This window comes from Lonchura striata, chromosome 20 (assembly GCF_050655825.1).
Source record: "Lonchura striata isolate lonStrDom1 chromosome 20, ASM5065582v1, whole genome shotgun sequence".
Taxonomy (NCBI): Eukaryota; Metazoa; Chordata; class Aves; order Passeriformes; family Estrildidae; genus Lonchura; species Lonchura striata.
The window spans coordinates 2002829-2016546 of NC_140722.1; the positions used below are offsets into that span (position 1 = coordinate 2002829).

The following is a 13718-nucleotide window of genomic DNA, read 5'->3' on the forward strand; positions in this document are numbered from 1 at the left end:
GCTCTTCCTGCCATGCCTGAGTCATTGGTTGCTGCTGACTGACCACAAACAAGTGGTTTGAGACAAAGCAGAACTAGTGTCAGTTGGAGGTTTTTTTTTTTCTTGGAATTTACTAGTTATAGAAGATCCTGAGGGTCTGAAGATTATTTTTTCTCTTTGTTTGTGTGGCCCAGCTGAGTTATTTACCCACTTCCTCTTTCCTTGCACCGCAGCACGCTGCCCATCTGGGAGCCTCAGTGGTCCCAGGCCTGTCTGGAGGTCAGATGGGGTATGGCTTTGGGAGGGTTTGGGCAGGTGCCTCCTTGCAACAGGCATAGGCAATGGTGAGGAAGGAGCTGGGGCTGCAGCTCTGAAAAAGCCTGCCCCTCTCTCCTGCCAGCACGAGGTTTCTCCAGGCTTCAAGGTGGGCATGAAGCTGGAAGCCGTGGACCGCATGAACCCCTCCCTGATCTGTGTTGCCACAGTGACTGACGTGGTGGACAATCGCTTCCTGGTGCACTTTGACAACTGGGATGATACTTATGACTACTGGTAAGTGCACTGAGGCTCTTGGGAGCCAGTGGTGGGGAGACTTCCACAGGGAGCCCTGTGTAAGAGCTTGGGTATATTTTCTAGGTGTGATCCCAGCAGTCCATACATCCACCCAGTTGGATGGTGTCATGAGCACGGCAAACCCCTCACACCTCCTCAAGGTGAGTCAGTGATCAGTCAGGTGCAGCCTGGGAGTGCATCCCCTTGGGGACAGGCTTTTCAGGGTGGCATGGGGGTCCCAGTGCACAGACCTCCTGCCAAGGCTCCTTTACACATGTTCAGGTGCAGCATGGTGCTTGTGTTAGGCCAAGTCTCCATTCAGATACAAGGAGGACCTCAGCTGTTTCTGTTCCTTGTACTGTGGGTTGCATGGTCCATGAGAAAATAGCAACACTTCTTGGTGTCTCTCAGGTTCCCGTGTGCCCAGCAGATGTGGTTGGCCCTCGAAGGCAGTGGGGCATTCTGTGGTACTTTCTGAGTTCCTGCAGGCGTGTCTCACCTTCTGCATCTTCCCCCTTCCAGATTATCCTGATCCTGACAACTTCACCTGGGAAAAGTACTTGAAAGAAACTGGAGCATCTGCTGTCCCAGCTTGGGCCTTTAAAGTGGTGAGTGTCACATCATCTGCTCCACCCCACCTGGGCAGGAGTTTGCATTTTCTTCATTGTCAGGCCTTTGCTTTTGTGACAACTTCTAGTGATGTTCTGTATTCTTCTGCCAGAGGCCTAGGCTTTGGATCTACACTCACAGAAATCAGGGGTATCCTGGGCAAATAGTTCAAATTTGGGAAAAATGAGGAGTATGAGTGTGCCCTCAGCTAAACAGGGACTGAGTGATGGGAAGAATTTTAGGTTTGCTTGATTAGTTTTTGTGTCAAACTACACCACCAGCAGCCATGTCCAGCCAAACGTGGTTACAGTATAAATCCCCAAAATGTGTCTCTTAGAGACCTTCTTCCCTGGAGCACATCTTGTTAAAGACAGCTCAAATGTTTCTGCTTTCTCCTGTTGGCACTGTAAGCTGGGATGGCTCTTCCTGGGCAGGCCAGGGCTGGGAGCTGGGCTCGAGTGGGACACAGTGCTGGGAAAGCTGCTGAGGGGGCAGGAGCCTGAAGCTCCCTGCTCCCCCTGACTGGGCTCTTCCAGCGCCCGCCCCACGGCTTCCTGGTCAACATGAAGCTGGAAGCAGTGGACAGGAGGACTCCTTCCTTCATCCGAGTGGCCAGTGTGGAGGATGTGGAAGATCACAGGATAAAGGTGGGTGCTGGAGCATCGGTACTGAGCCTGTGTCCAGGCTCTGGGCTGGCTCACTTCTGCCCTTCTGCTCTCTGGGACTGTGCAAATGTGGGCAGGTCCCAGTGCCTGGCTCCAAGAGTGGAGAGCCTTGTGCTGCACTTCAGCTCTACCCTGCTGCTTGCTCTCAACTAGGAAGGCTCCAGAGCTCCTCTGGAGAGAGGTGTCTTGGCATTTGAAGGGTGACCCCTCTACTTGCTTCCCCAGGTCCATTTTGATGGCTGGAGCCATGTGTACGATTTCTGGATTGATGCGGATCATCCGGACATCCATCCCATGGGCTGGTGCTCAAAAACAGGACACCCATTGCAGCCTCCTCTCAGTAAGTGCTGCACCTGTGTCAGCTCCTCTCTACAGGGCACAAGCACGCCAGATACCTCTGTCACTGCCACCTGCCCGTGCACTGAAACAGGAGGGCAGGTTCTGGCTGAGAATGGGCAGGGAGGAGAGGCCACTCCATGGATTTGTCAATTGGAAAAGCCCTCCCTGTTTGGTGCAGGCAGGGAGCCCAGAGCCCTGGCTCTGCCTGGGCTTGCAGCTGTGACAGCCTTTCTCCTGTTCCTCTCCTCTGGCTGCAGGGCCAAAGGAACCAGCCTCCTCTGCCCATGGGGGCTGCCCAAGCCTTGGCTGCAAGAGCATCCCTCACTCCAAGAGCTCCAAGTACAGCTTTCACCACAGGTGAGCTCTCTGGCACAGCCTGGAGGGGCACAGCTTCTTCCCTGCCAGGCTGGGCCAGCTCTTCCTCTGCTCTTCCTCACCTGCCACCCCCACCAGCATCCAGCCTTTCCCTGCACTCACCCCACACCTGGCTCTGCCCCCTGCTCCCCTGGGCAAGGCCCCGGGGCAGAAGCAGAACCCCAGTTGCAGTAACCCCTGTGAGCCCCTCCTGGGCCTGTCCTGTGTCCCCAGAACCCCTGAAGGTGTCCTGTGTGCCCACCTACCACGGGCACCTGTGGGCTATGGAGAGGATAGTGCGGATGCTGTTCGCTGACACCAGCTGTGAGAATGCTGTCCCCCCACCCCTCCTGGATGCCTTTCCCTGTCAGGCTTTGAGCTGGGAAGTCCCAAGAAGGAGCAGTGTATGGTTCCAGCTCCCTCACTTGAGGGGCCTTTTCCAAGGGAAGCCAGTCTAGTGCCAAGCCCAGCACTAGGCTGGTGTCAGGAAGAGCCAGTATGGTGGAGTATCTGTGAGGATGGGGAGGGCAGGTGTGCCTCCTGGGGGTTTCTCTGCTGGCCACACTCCTGGCACATGCTTACTGCTCACTCTGAGGCTGGTCTGGATGCCTGTGGGGGCAAGGGAAGATGGAGACTCTGGGAGCTCCGATGAGCTGCTCAATCAGCACATGGGTGCCTTGCCCAGGCTTGCAGGTTTGCATCTGGAGGGACTGGCTGTGCCCTACTCCTGGCCCCAGCAGCCTGGCTGTGGGAATTTGCTCAGCACATTTTTCCTTTGCCTTCCATGGCCAGGGCAATGGCTGCCCATGCTGGGGGGCAGAAGTATGGCCCTGCTGGCTCGTCCCCCGATGCTGCTCCAAGCTGCGCCCAACGCTTGTGTCCCCTCTGTTCTCTAGGAAGTGCCCCACACCGGGCTGCGATGGCTCAGGCCATGTCACGGGGAGGTTCACAGCCCATTACTGCCTCTCAGGGTGCCCGCTGGCAGAGAAGAACCAGGGCAGGCTGAAGGCTGACTTGTCTGACACCGAGGCCTCGACACGCAAGAGGAGCCCAATGGGTTTCCCTCAGCGAAAGAAATCTCGGCACCACGGGAGGTAAGGTAGGGGCACGGGCAGTGAGCCCCGTGCGGGGAGGGTCCCTGTGCCACCACTGCCCACCCTGGCAGGGCTCACCAGGCCGCAGAGGCTCCTTGGCCTCGGTCCTGCCAGCTCTGCCAGGCACCTCTCTCACTTTTTCTTCCCACGGTTTCTGGTTTGGCTGTCAACCCTTTGGGCCAGGGCCCAAGGGGTCCCTGCTCCCTCTGCTGAGGTGTTGCTCTGGGCGCTGGGGAGGAGGGCCCTGGGGCCGGTCCCAGCCCAGCTGGACATCAGTCTTCCTGTCTCTTTAGAGGGAGACCTCCAAAGTACCGGAAGATCCAGCAGGAAGACTTCCAGAGTAAGTGCCATCCTCTGCCATGGTGTCATTGCAGGGCAAGGCTGGAGCAGCTGGGGTGGGTGGGGGTGCTGGGGAGGGGTCTTGGCTCACACAGGTCCACCCCAGGGAGGGGCTGTGGTCAGCTGCCAGAGGTGACCATGGGTAAGAGATGTTCCTGCCTTGTGCCAGGGCTCACAAAGCTCCCTCGGTTTGGCTCTGGGGTTATGCCTGGGAGTCTTTGAGTGCTTTAGAGCATTGAATTAGGATCCTCTCTATGACACTGTATTTTCTGTGCTGCTTTGTCCTCTTCAGGCAGGGATAGTGGGGAGTTGTGCCCCAAAATTTCAGTGTGGTTGTGAAGTGCTAAATTATTACTGCCACACAGAAACTAATGCTGGACGACAGTTGGCTTGGCATTTAGTTCTGATGCCTGACAGAAGCAGATGCCTGATGTATATTCAATCCAGCATCCCTTTCACCGTGGGCTGTCTTGCCACCTACCCCACTGCTGGGAGTGAGTGGAAAATGAATGATTAAAGGTCATGAGAACAAGGCAAAGCCAAGCTTGTCTGAACTTCTTTTCCTAGGATCCCTATTCCCATCTAAGTGAACACTTGGATACACTGAAACCCTGTTGACTCAAGGGACAGCTACTAGCTCTTGATACCTGCATTGGGATGTTCCTGTCTTTTACCTCATATCACACGTTGTGCTTTATCCCCAGCTGTTTCTTCAGACAATGTGCACCAGTCGCTCTTCATGTCTGCCCTGTCCGCCCACCCCGACCGCTCCCTGTCCCTGTGCTGGGAGCAGCACTGCAAGCTGCTGCCAGGGGTGGCTGGCATCACAGCAGCCACGGTGGCCAAGTGGACCATTGATGAGGTGAGGTGCTTTGGACAGCTCCATGCTGGCCCCTGATGTGCTGGCATGGCTGGGAGCACCCTGCCTGGCTGTGCAGTACTGTGGCACACGCACCAGGCACTTCAGTGGCCACGTCTCTGGGCTAGCAAGGCGGGGTCTACTGGACACGTTGTCACCTTTGTTCACTTTCTTGGGTAGCTATGGTGACCCCTGTTAAGGCCTGAGTAGGTGGAGGAGCTCTGGCATCAGCTCCAGCAGCCTCTGCCTGCTCTTAAGCACTGGCACAGGCTGCCCAGGGCAGTGGTGGAATCACCATCCCTGGAAGAGTTCAAAACCTGTGTGGATGTGGCACCTGGGGACATGGCTTAGTGGTGGCCTTGGCAGTGCTGGTCAGTGGTTGGCCTCGATGATTACAGAGGGCTCTGACAATCTTAAAAATCCTCTGATGTCCTTGTGACCCCCCATGGTGCTCCTCTCAGGCCAGTGCCTGTGCCTGGGGCCAGGGGTAGGCTCTGGCATGGGAGGGCAAAGCAACTGCATCCTCTGCCCCAAGAGCCCCGTGGCACCTTGCAGAGCTCAAAATATGAGGATGTGGGATTGGGGGGGGTCTCCAGCCAGAAACATTGCTCTGTCTTGACATTTCTCTCATTTATTCCAAGGTTTTTAGCTTTGTGCAGACTCTGACGGGCTGTGAGGACCAAGCCAAGCTCTTCAAGGATGAGGTGAGAAGGGTTGGTGGCTGAGAGCAGGGGGTCAAGGACCGCTGTGTGCCACTAGGGCTGGGAGGAATTGGCCAGTGGCCTCCCTGCAGTGGCTTGCTGCTGGATGCTAAGGGCACATCCAGCACCTGGCAGTGGTCCTGCCCTGCAGCTCCACTGCATGGGAGTGTGCAGCCATCTGGCTGTGTCCATGCAGGGCAGGAGGGAAACTGCTGAGCCTGTGCTGCCCTGTTCTCCCCGCATGAGGAACTCATGGGAGGGCCTCTCTGAGGGGATGCAGATGGGGGGCAGGAGTAAGATGGTGCTGCAGCCTGAAGAGCACCATCACCTCCAGTGGGGAGCTGCTCCTCCTCACCCTTTCATCCTTCCCCCTCTGTCCCTCTCACCAGCACAGCAGCTGGGTGGCACTGCTGCCTGTCAGGGTCGGTGTTTTTGGACCCTCTGTGGGCAGATGTGGTGGGGGTGGCTCTGGCACCCGACACCCTCTGCAGCACCCTGGCTACAGCCACTGTCACAACCTGTCTGGGAATAGCCCCTGTGCTTTAAGGGTGCTCAGGCAGGCAAAGCTGAACCGGGGCAGCGTCCACGAGTGCTGGTCCCTGGAGTAGGGAATGGACAGCTGCTTGCCCAGAGCAGGTTGTGGTGGCTCTGTGCTGTGCCCGTGGGGCTCCAGCACAGAATCCTAACCTGGCTGTAGTGTGGGCTCCTGGGATGGCCTTGGAAGGGCTTCTCCCCCTCTGCCCTGTTCCTGGGCACATGAGCTGCCAGCTGGGCTTCCCCTGGGGAGTGCTGTGGGTGGGCCCTGCCCTGGTCTCTGGAGTCACCTGTGGTTTCTGCCCAGGTCATGCTGGTGCTGGCTGTCCCCAGGAGTGCCAGCCCAGGTTTGCAGTAGTACCTGTGTCCCTGCTCTCCTTCCCAGATGATCGATGGCGAGGCGTTCCTCTTGCTGACGCAGGCTGACATCGTCAAGATCATGAATGTCAAGCTGGGTCCGGCACTCAAGATCTACAATGCCATCCTCATGTTCAAGAACGCTGATGACACCTTAAAGTGACTTCTCTTGGCCCAGCCGGGAGCCTCCCTCATCACTGGTGCTGCCAAACTGTCCAGTCAGGACAGAGATTCCCCCAGCCGACTGCAGCTTGTCACGTCCTGCTCGTGTCCTCCCGGATGCCACACCTTGCCTCTCCCACCAGTCCATCTCCCACCGTGTTCCTTGCACGCTGCCCTTCTGCAGCGCTGGGCCCAGGCTGGCTGCAGGCCTCGGGGGCGGTGGCAGGAAGGAGGGCAGATGTGGCACTGGCCTGTCTTGGTGCCACAGCTGTCCCCACTGTGTCCTGCTGTGCCTGCACCGGGTCGGAGGTGCTGAGGGCCAGGGGAGTACTGTGGAGGGTGTCACAGCAGCGGGCTGACACCTACTCGAGTCACCCAGGCAGGGCAAGGGACTGACTGCCTGCACCCATGCTCACACCCACTTAAAGGCTGCTCTTGCCTTTGCTCAACAGCTGAGAGAGATTTGGGATTTTTCCCTCTGTATGATCCTCTGGGGGTACTTGTACTAACATAATTTCCAAGGAACATTCTTTAGGAGCTTCTGCTCATTTTGCCTTTTTCTCTGAATTCTTTTGACTTTCCCTTTTTAAGGCCAGTTGATGACTGCTTTGCCCCTGCACTGCACTGCAAACCAGTGGCCACCTCTTGCCCCTTCAGGTAGCAGCTGTCCTGGCAGCTGCTCTGCTCATGACCATCACCTGTGCTTTCTTCCTCTTTCCTGAAATTCAGCAGCCCCAGGGCCCTGCCAGGCCAGGGCTGGCTGGGTGCAAAAAAGGCTCCATTTCTTCTTGTGCTTCAGACTGTTTTGTCCAGCACTTCTCTGGGAGAAAGGATGCTTGGATAGCTTGTTCCCCCTGTACTATTAAAGAGTCCTTTACAAAGGAAGTTGGGCCCACTTTGGTCCTTGTCTTAGAAGCAAGGCCCTCTCTAGGATGGAGACAGCTGCCAAGGACAAGAAGCATCCATTGCTCCAACAGGCAGATCCACAGTCACTTCTGGAGGTGTTCCTGAGTTGGCTGAGTCAATTCTGTCAAGCTGCCTTCTCCCCACTCTTTGCCCTCACAAGGCACCCAGGTTTTGCTGTCTGAAGAGCAAGATCTTTTGCTGTCCCTAGATCCCTTACCTGCAGAGCTAAAAGAAATCCAGCACAGAACTGGTTTGTTTCTGTCCTTTTCAGAACATAGCACCTTTCCAACAGGGCCGCAGGCAGTTTGGGAATGTTCATGTAACACTGTCCCTTGTGATGGAGGAGGGAACAAAGGGCTGCAGAGCCAGAAAAGCCAACATTCCTGGGGGTCCTGGCATAGTTCCAGCAGCTTCTGATAGGCTCCTGTGCCTCCTGGCAGTCCCCACACTGGTCTCCATGGTCCATCACCCTGGCACAGCTGCTGTGGGAGCTGTTGGAGCAGGGGTTGGCCATGCAGTGCTGCAGGATGGCCACCTGCCCAGGCATCCAGTCCCAGGTCCACTTCCTTTCCCATTCCCAACAATGACATTCTAGTAATAAAACAGCTTCCTCCCTTTTCCAGTGCCCAAAGACAGGGATGCAGAGGTGTGAGCAAGTGCACCAGCAATGTCTCCTGGAGCTGCACTGCCCTGGGGAGACACTGTCACATCTGGGTCAACCTGTTTGAGGCTTCCCATGGAAATGTAGCATTTTGACTCTGTTACTGAATATCTGGGGTCATGTTTGACCTGTTCTTGAAACGTCTGCTGCTTGCTCTTCCCACAGGACTTGCAACTTGTCCATGCCTTTGTTTTGTCATTGCTTGGGTTTGATTTAGGCAGCTTTCCTTCTCCTTGCCTTTTTTATGTCCTTGCATCTTTTCAAGCACTGCAGTGTGGCCAGCTGTGGAGAGGGCGAGTGGGAAGAAACAGCTGTGTCCCCGAGTCACAGAGTCACTCCCTGAGCCACCCTTCATCTGTAGGAAGTGGTGTGGAAGTTGGTCTCTTCAGCTGATGGAGAGTCTCTTTCTAGGCAACTGTGTGCTAGGGGAAAAGAGGAGGAGGCCTGGGACCTTCAGCCCAGGCTGTGAATGGTGCTGAGACTTTTCCGTGTTTGATCTGGAATGAAGAGGCTCCCTCACACTGGACATAGACCTTGAGTGTGCAAGGACCTATTCTAGGAAAGCATCCTGTTCTCATCTGCTGTATTCCCACATGTGAAGTTGTTCCTCCTGCTGGGGAAGAGACTGAGCACCATCCCAGGGTGCTGGGAGAGGAGCTGCTACCCAGGCATCACATCTGAAACTACTGTGAAGGAGGGAGAGCCTTGTGTCTCACAGGGCTGCCTGAGGGAGCAGAGGTGGTGAGGAGCTCAGAAGATCCTGCTGAAGAGGAGCCATGAGCCAAGCCCTGGCTGCCCTCCAGGGCTGGGTACAACCAGCACCACTGGCTCTTGCTCTGCTCCTGGGTGCAGCCAAGCTGCGCTCTGCCTGGGCACCAGCCACACAGGCAGAGGTGAATCCCCCCACTGTGCCAGCCACGGCACCACCTGCCCTGGGCTGTCCTCACCTTCCTCTTAAAAACAGACATGACCTGGACTGGACTGCCAGGGTGCTGCCCCTTGTCTGGGGGGGTCTGGCAGTAGAGCTGGAGCCCAGGTCCCCACCAGGTCTGAGCTCTGTGCCGGGAGCAGCTGTCAGGAGCACCAGTCCCTTTGGAAGGGTGGTGGGAGGTGGGAGGCTGTGTCACACACCTGCTGGATTGAGCATCACTTCCTCAGCCTCTCAGGCTGATGTACCTGATGGGGTACAAAGCTGCTGGATTTGTCTGGGTGAGGGAGTTACAGGGTTTGTAGGTGGTCAAGGGCTATTTACTGTTAAAACTTATAACCTTCTGTGTCCTTTAAAACCAAACCCAAAGCATCGTGTACACGTGGATGGGTGATTGTGGGGGTACCATGACGCCATTCCCCTGCTGTTGGTGTGTTGCTGTTTTAGGGTGGGGGTCTCTAGGGCTGTGGAGGCAGCAGATGCCCATCCCACAGTCTCATGTGATGTGTCCTCTGTGAGCAGTTGATCCTGGTCCCAGCAGGGAGGCCCTGGTCCCAGCAAGAAGGAAGGTTTGCTGCACCCCTGGCCTTGGTAGGTCCTCCATCCCCACAAAGCATTGAGTGGGAATTCCCCCTCAGGGACTGTTAAGGACAGTTGTGACCAAGGCAGAAGCACCAAAGTTTTCTGTCCTTCCCCTGTTGCCTGACCAGATTCCTCACAGAGACGTTTACTGCTGTGTCACTAACAAGCCAGAGAGGACAGTGGGCTGGGTCTGGCCCACACGTTCTTCTCTGGGGCCTTTCTGGGAGTTGTGACTGCAGCCAGCATTTCTAAGTCAATGAAGAATTCTACAAGTCGAATGTTTTTCTGAGTGAAGGCCCCCAAGTCTCTGTTTCTGCCATTTCTGCCCCTGCAGCTGGTGTAGGCAGGGCTTAGCTGGAGCCATGGGAGAAGTCCCACTATGTGCTCCAGCCTTAGTTTTGGGGTGTCTCCTGTGGGGGCTGGTCTGTGGCTGACTCTGGGTGTGTGGGAGCAGTTGGAACCTCTTGGGAAACTGTTTTCTCCTCCTTGTGGAAATGGGCAGCACTGGGACAGTGTGAGCCAAGGTCTCCATTTCCACAAGAGCAGCCAGCCTGGAGCTCAGCAGGAAGGGTGGCCGTGCCTGCCCCAGCAGAGCACAGCCACATGCCCTCGCCTTCCTCCGCTGCTCTCCATGGCAATCACAAGCACTTTCAGAAGAGAAATGCACCCTCCAATTGTTTAGGAGGGCTGGGGGCTTAGGGCACCCGCTGCCACAGGGGCACATCTGGGCCTGTGGGCACGATGAGGTTGTTGGAAGAGGGAGCCAGGAGAGGGGTGTGACTTTGCCACTTGGGTTCCTCACTCCTCATTCTCCAGGAGAGCTCCTTGATGCAGAGAGGGAAGGACAGGAGGGCTACAGCTTGGCTCCCTTCTTCCAGCCTAGCCCTTCCTTCTGGGCCTGAGGCTCGCTTGTACTTGGAGGGGGGAATGGGAACCATATTGTGGAGGGAGTGTGATTATGATAACAAAAGCTTTTTTGCACTTTCATTCATTTTGCACTCTTTCTTAATTTCTTTTTTTCTGTGTTTTTGATATCAGCGCCTCCTCCCTGTGTTTTCATAATGAAAATCCTGTTGTAGCCAGTGCAGCTATTCTGGAACTGTGTGTCCTGAATGTACAGTAATTTAAAGGCTCTATATATATAAACTTATAGTGGTACAAAGGTAAATTTATATATATAGATGATGGTGTGATGTGTTTTGTCAGTGTTTTAAAATAATAAACAAATGTGAGCAACAGAGGCCTGTGAAGCAGGAGTGGTCACTGCGCTGTGTCAGCAGTCGCTGCAGGGCTGGAGCAGTCACTGTGCTGCAGGGCAGTGGGAGCAATCACTGTGCAGTGGGGCAGCAGGAGCACTCACTGCGTGGTGGGAGAGCTCAGTGCACTGCTCACGGTTTGGGATCAGTCGCTGCATGGCCAGTGTGGTCACTGTGCAGCAGGAGTGGTCAGTGCAGTGGTCAGTGCAGCAGTCAGTGCACAGCAGGAGTGGTCAATGCAGTGGTCAGTGCACAGCAGGAGCGGTCAGGGCACAGCAGGAGCGGTCAGGGCAGCGGTCAGTGCGCAGCAGGAGCGGTCAGTGCAGCGGTCAGTGCGCAGCAGGAGCGGTCAGGGCACAGCAGGAGCGGTCAGTGCAGTGGTCAGTGCACAGCAGGAGCGGTCAGTGCAGCGGTCAGTGCGCAGCAGGAGCGGTCAGGGCACAGCAGGAGCGGTCAGTGCAGCGGTCAGTGCGCAGCAGGAGCGGTCAATGCAGCGGTCAGTGCGCAGCAGGAGCGGTCAGTGCGCAGCAGGAGCGGTCAGTGCACAGCAGGAGCGGTCAGTGCAGTGGTCAGTGCGCAGCAGGAGCGGTCAGTGCGCAGCAGGAGCGGTCAGTGCGCAGCAGGAGCGGTCAGTGCGCAGCAGGAGCGGTCAGTGCAGTGGTCAGTGCGCAGCAGGAGCGGTCAATGCAGTGGTCAGTGCACAGCAGGAGTGGTCAGTGCGCAGCAGGAGCGGTCAGTGCAGCGGTCAGTGCGCAGCAGGAGCGGTCAGTGCAGTGGTCAGTGCGCAGCAGGAGCGGTCAGTGCAGTGGTCAGTGCGCAGCAGGAGCGGTCAGTGCGCAGCAGGAGCGGTCAGTGCAGCGGTCAGTGCAGCGGTCACCGCGCTGCCCAGGGGCGAAAACCGCACCCCTCTGCGTGTTCCTGGGTGTTCCACCGCCCGCCCGCCCCGCGGGATCCCCCAAGGCAGCCGGGATCGGGACCAGGACGGGCACAGGAGCCGGGGCAGGGATGGCGACAGGGTCGGTTTATTCAGGCCAGCGCGGGCCGCTGCCGGGGAGTGCCCGCGGCGGTGCCCCGCGGGCCGGCGCGGCTGCCCCAGCCCCCGCGGCAGCGGCTCCGCGCCGCCTCCGCCGCCATCAGCCCCAGCAGCAGCAGCAGCCCGGCCGCCAGCGCCAGGCGCACGGTGTTGCACAGCGTGTAATCTGCGGGGACGGAAGGGACCGTCACCGGGGAGGAACCCACTGGGAGATCCTAGTCCTCCCACGGGGGCAGCAGAGGATCCAAAGGGACACATAAAGGATCCAAAGGGCTAGGGGAGACCCCAGGGATGTCCTCGGCTAAAGAGACACAAGCGGAAGTTCATAGGGAGCAAAGGGAGCGCCGAGGGGACCCCCAGCTGCAGCTCCCACATCCCTGTCCTCTGGGACACCCCCTACTCACAGCCTCTCACCTGTGACCCCACCAAGTGGGGCCAAAGATGAGAAGGAGGGAAAAAACACGGACCTGGTCCTCAGATGCCACTGCCAGCAAGATAATGACACTAAGCCATGACAAAACATATGACTGTCCCTGGGGCTGGGAGGTGCAGGGATAGGTGTCCTCTGACTCTTATCCCCACCTGGCAGCCCAGCAACCCTGGTCTCTAGGTCATCTATAGGGTCCCTGAGGAGCTGGCCAGGCTCAAACACAGGTGAAGGAAGCTGGAACCCTCTCCTTGGTCCCCTCATACAGCTGCTTTCCTGCCCTAAATCCTCTTTTCTAGTGCCCCCAGGATGTACAGATTGCAGGGAGGAAGAGCGGAGCAGGATGTGGCTGGGCGGATGTCTCACCTCTCACCACCAAGTGCAGGGTGTTGCTGGCAGCAGACCATTCTCTCGAAGCATTGAAGGTGTAGCACTGGCAGCTGTAGTGGCCGCTGTCACCTTCCCGCACGAGGGAGAGGTTGTAGTCCTCTTGTTCCCTGGGGAGTAGCTGGGCTCGGATCTGGCCCTCCAGGTACAGGTAACAGCCGGTGCTGGGGTACGTGGTGGTGCAGCGGAACATCACGTCAGCTCCCGGAGCCACCTTGTGCCCAGGCAGGACTGAGAGGCTGGGTCTGGGCAGACGGAGCTCTGTGGGGACAGGAGAGGGAATGAGAAGGTGCAGAGAGCTTTGGTGTGCCAGAAGCACCAGGATCTCTCTGAAGCCACCAACTGGCTCAGGCAGAGGTGAAAATGGTCCCCAGCTCTCCAAGCCAGGGAAAAAGAAAAAAACCTTGTCCATCATGGGAGTGGCCACAGGCATCCTGGTGTTCCCTGGGGCATGTGACCTCACAAGAGGGGAAACAGCACAGCCCTCACCTTCCACAAAGACTTCCAATTCAGTGCTTCGAGCCACCTCAGTGCCTCCCTCCAGGTAATGGCAGTTGTAGCTACCTCTATCCTCATAGGTGGCACTAGAGATGGAGAACTCGGCCATGCTGCCACTCTGCTCCAGGGCAGGGACCTGGTCACCGTTCTTGTACATCACAAAGCTGCCATAGCTACACTGGCAAATGCAGCAGATGGTGATGGAGCCTCCAGGTGGGATCACCCCAGGTGGCTTCTGGAAGATGGAGATTGTGGGGGCACCTGCACAGGGAGAGAGATGCAGCCAGCCAGACAGGGAGCCCCCAGCAGCTGCCCTGCTGTGAGCCTGGGGCTCCACCAGGCCCCATCTCCACACAAGGGTGAATTTTGTTCCAGGGGACTATGGAAGAGCCCTGAGAGATGGGTTGGCCCAGAAATGTGTCTAAACTCCCTATCCACCTTCTCAAGATACTCACTTGGTGTAGCCTCACTCTGTGACACCAGCCAAGTACCTGCA

At 57.1% G+C, this 13718-nt stretch overlaps 2 protein-coding genes across 11 annotated transcripts in view; one reads left to right on the plus strand and one right to left on the minus strand.

Moving 5' to 3' along the window:
• L3MBTL1 (L3MBTL histone methyl-lysine binding protein 1) overlaps positions 1–10861 on the plus strand; it is a 33146-nt gene extending 22285 nt beyond the window's left edge. For all 9 annotated transcript variants that reach the window (XM_085557899.1, XM_077787043.2, XM_085557901.1 and 6 more), the window contains 11 exons: positions 380–531; positions 616–692; positions 1054–1139; positions 1677–1787; positions 2031–2145; positions 2402–2501; positions 3395–3592; positions 3886–3932; positions 4636–4793; positions 5432–5494; positions 6411–10861. In XM_085557899.1, the coding sequence (XP_085414025.1) occupies positions 380–531; positions 616–692; positions 1054–1139; positions 1677–1787; positions 2031–2145; positions 2402–2501; positions 3395–3592; positions 3886–3932; positions 4636–4793; positions 5432–5494; positions 6411–6545 (1242 nt within the window). In that variant the 3' untranslated portion in view covers positions 6546–10861. The remainder of the gene's footprint in view (positions 1–379; positions 532–615; positions 693–1053; positions 1140–1676; positions 1788–2030; positions 2146–2401; positions 2502–3394; positions 3593–3885; positions 3933–4635; positions 4794–5431; positions 5495–6410) is intronic.
• LOC110480277 (osteoclast-associated immunoglobulin-like receptor) overlaps positions 91–13718 on the minus strand; it is a 20524-nt gene continuing 6896 nt past the window's right edge. For both annotated transcript variants that reach the window (XM_085557905.1, XM_085557906.1), the window contains 4 exons: positions 13678–13713; positions 13214–13483; positions 12704–12985; positions 91–12076 (listed from right to left, as the gene is read on the minus strand). In XM_085557905.1, coding sequence (XP_085414031.1) covers positions 11904–12076; positions 12704–12985; positions 13214–13483; positions 13678–13713 — 761 coding nt within the window. In that variant the 3' untranslated portion in view covers positions 91–11903. The remainder of the gene's footprint in view (positions 12077–12703; positions 12986–13213; positions 13484–13677; positions 13714–13718) is intronic.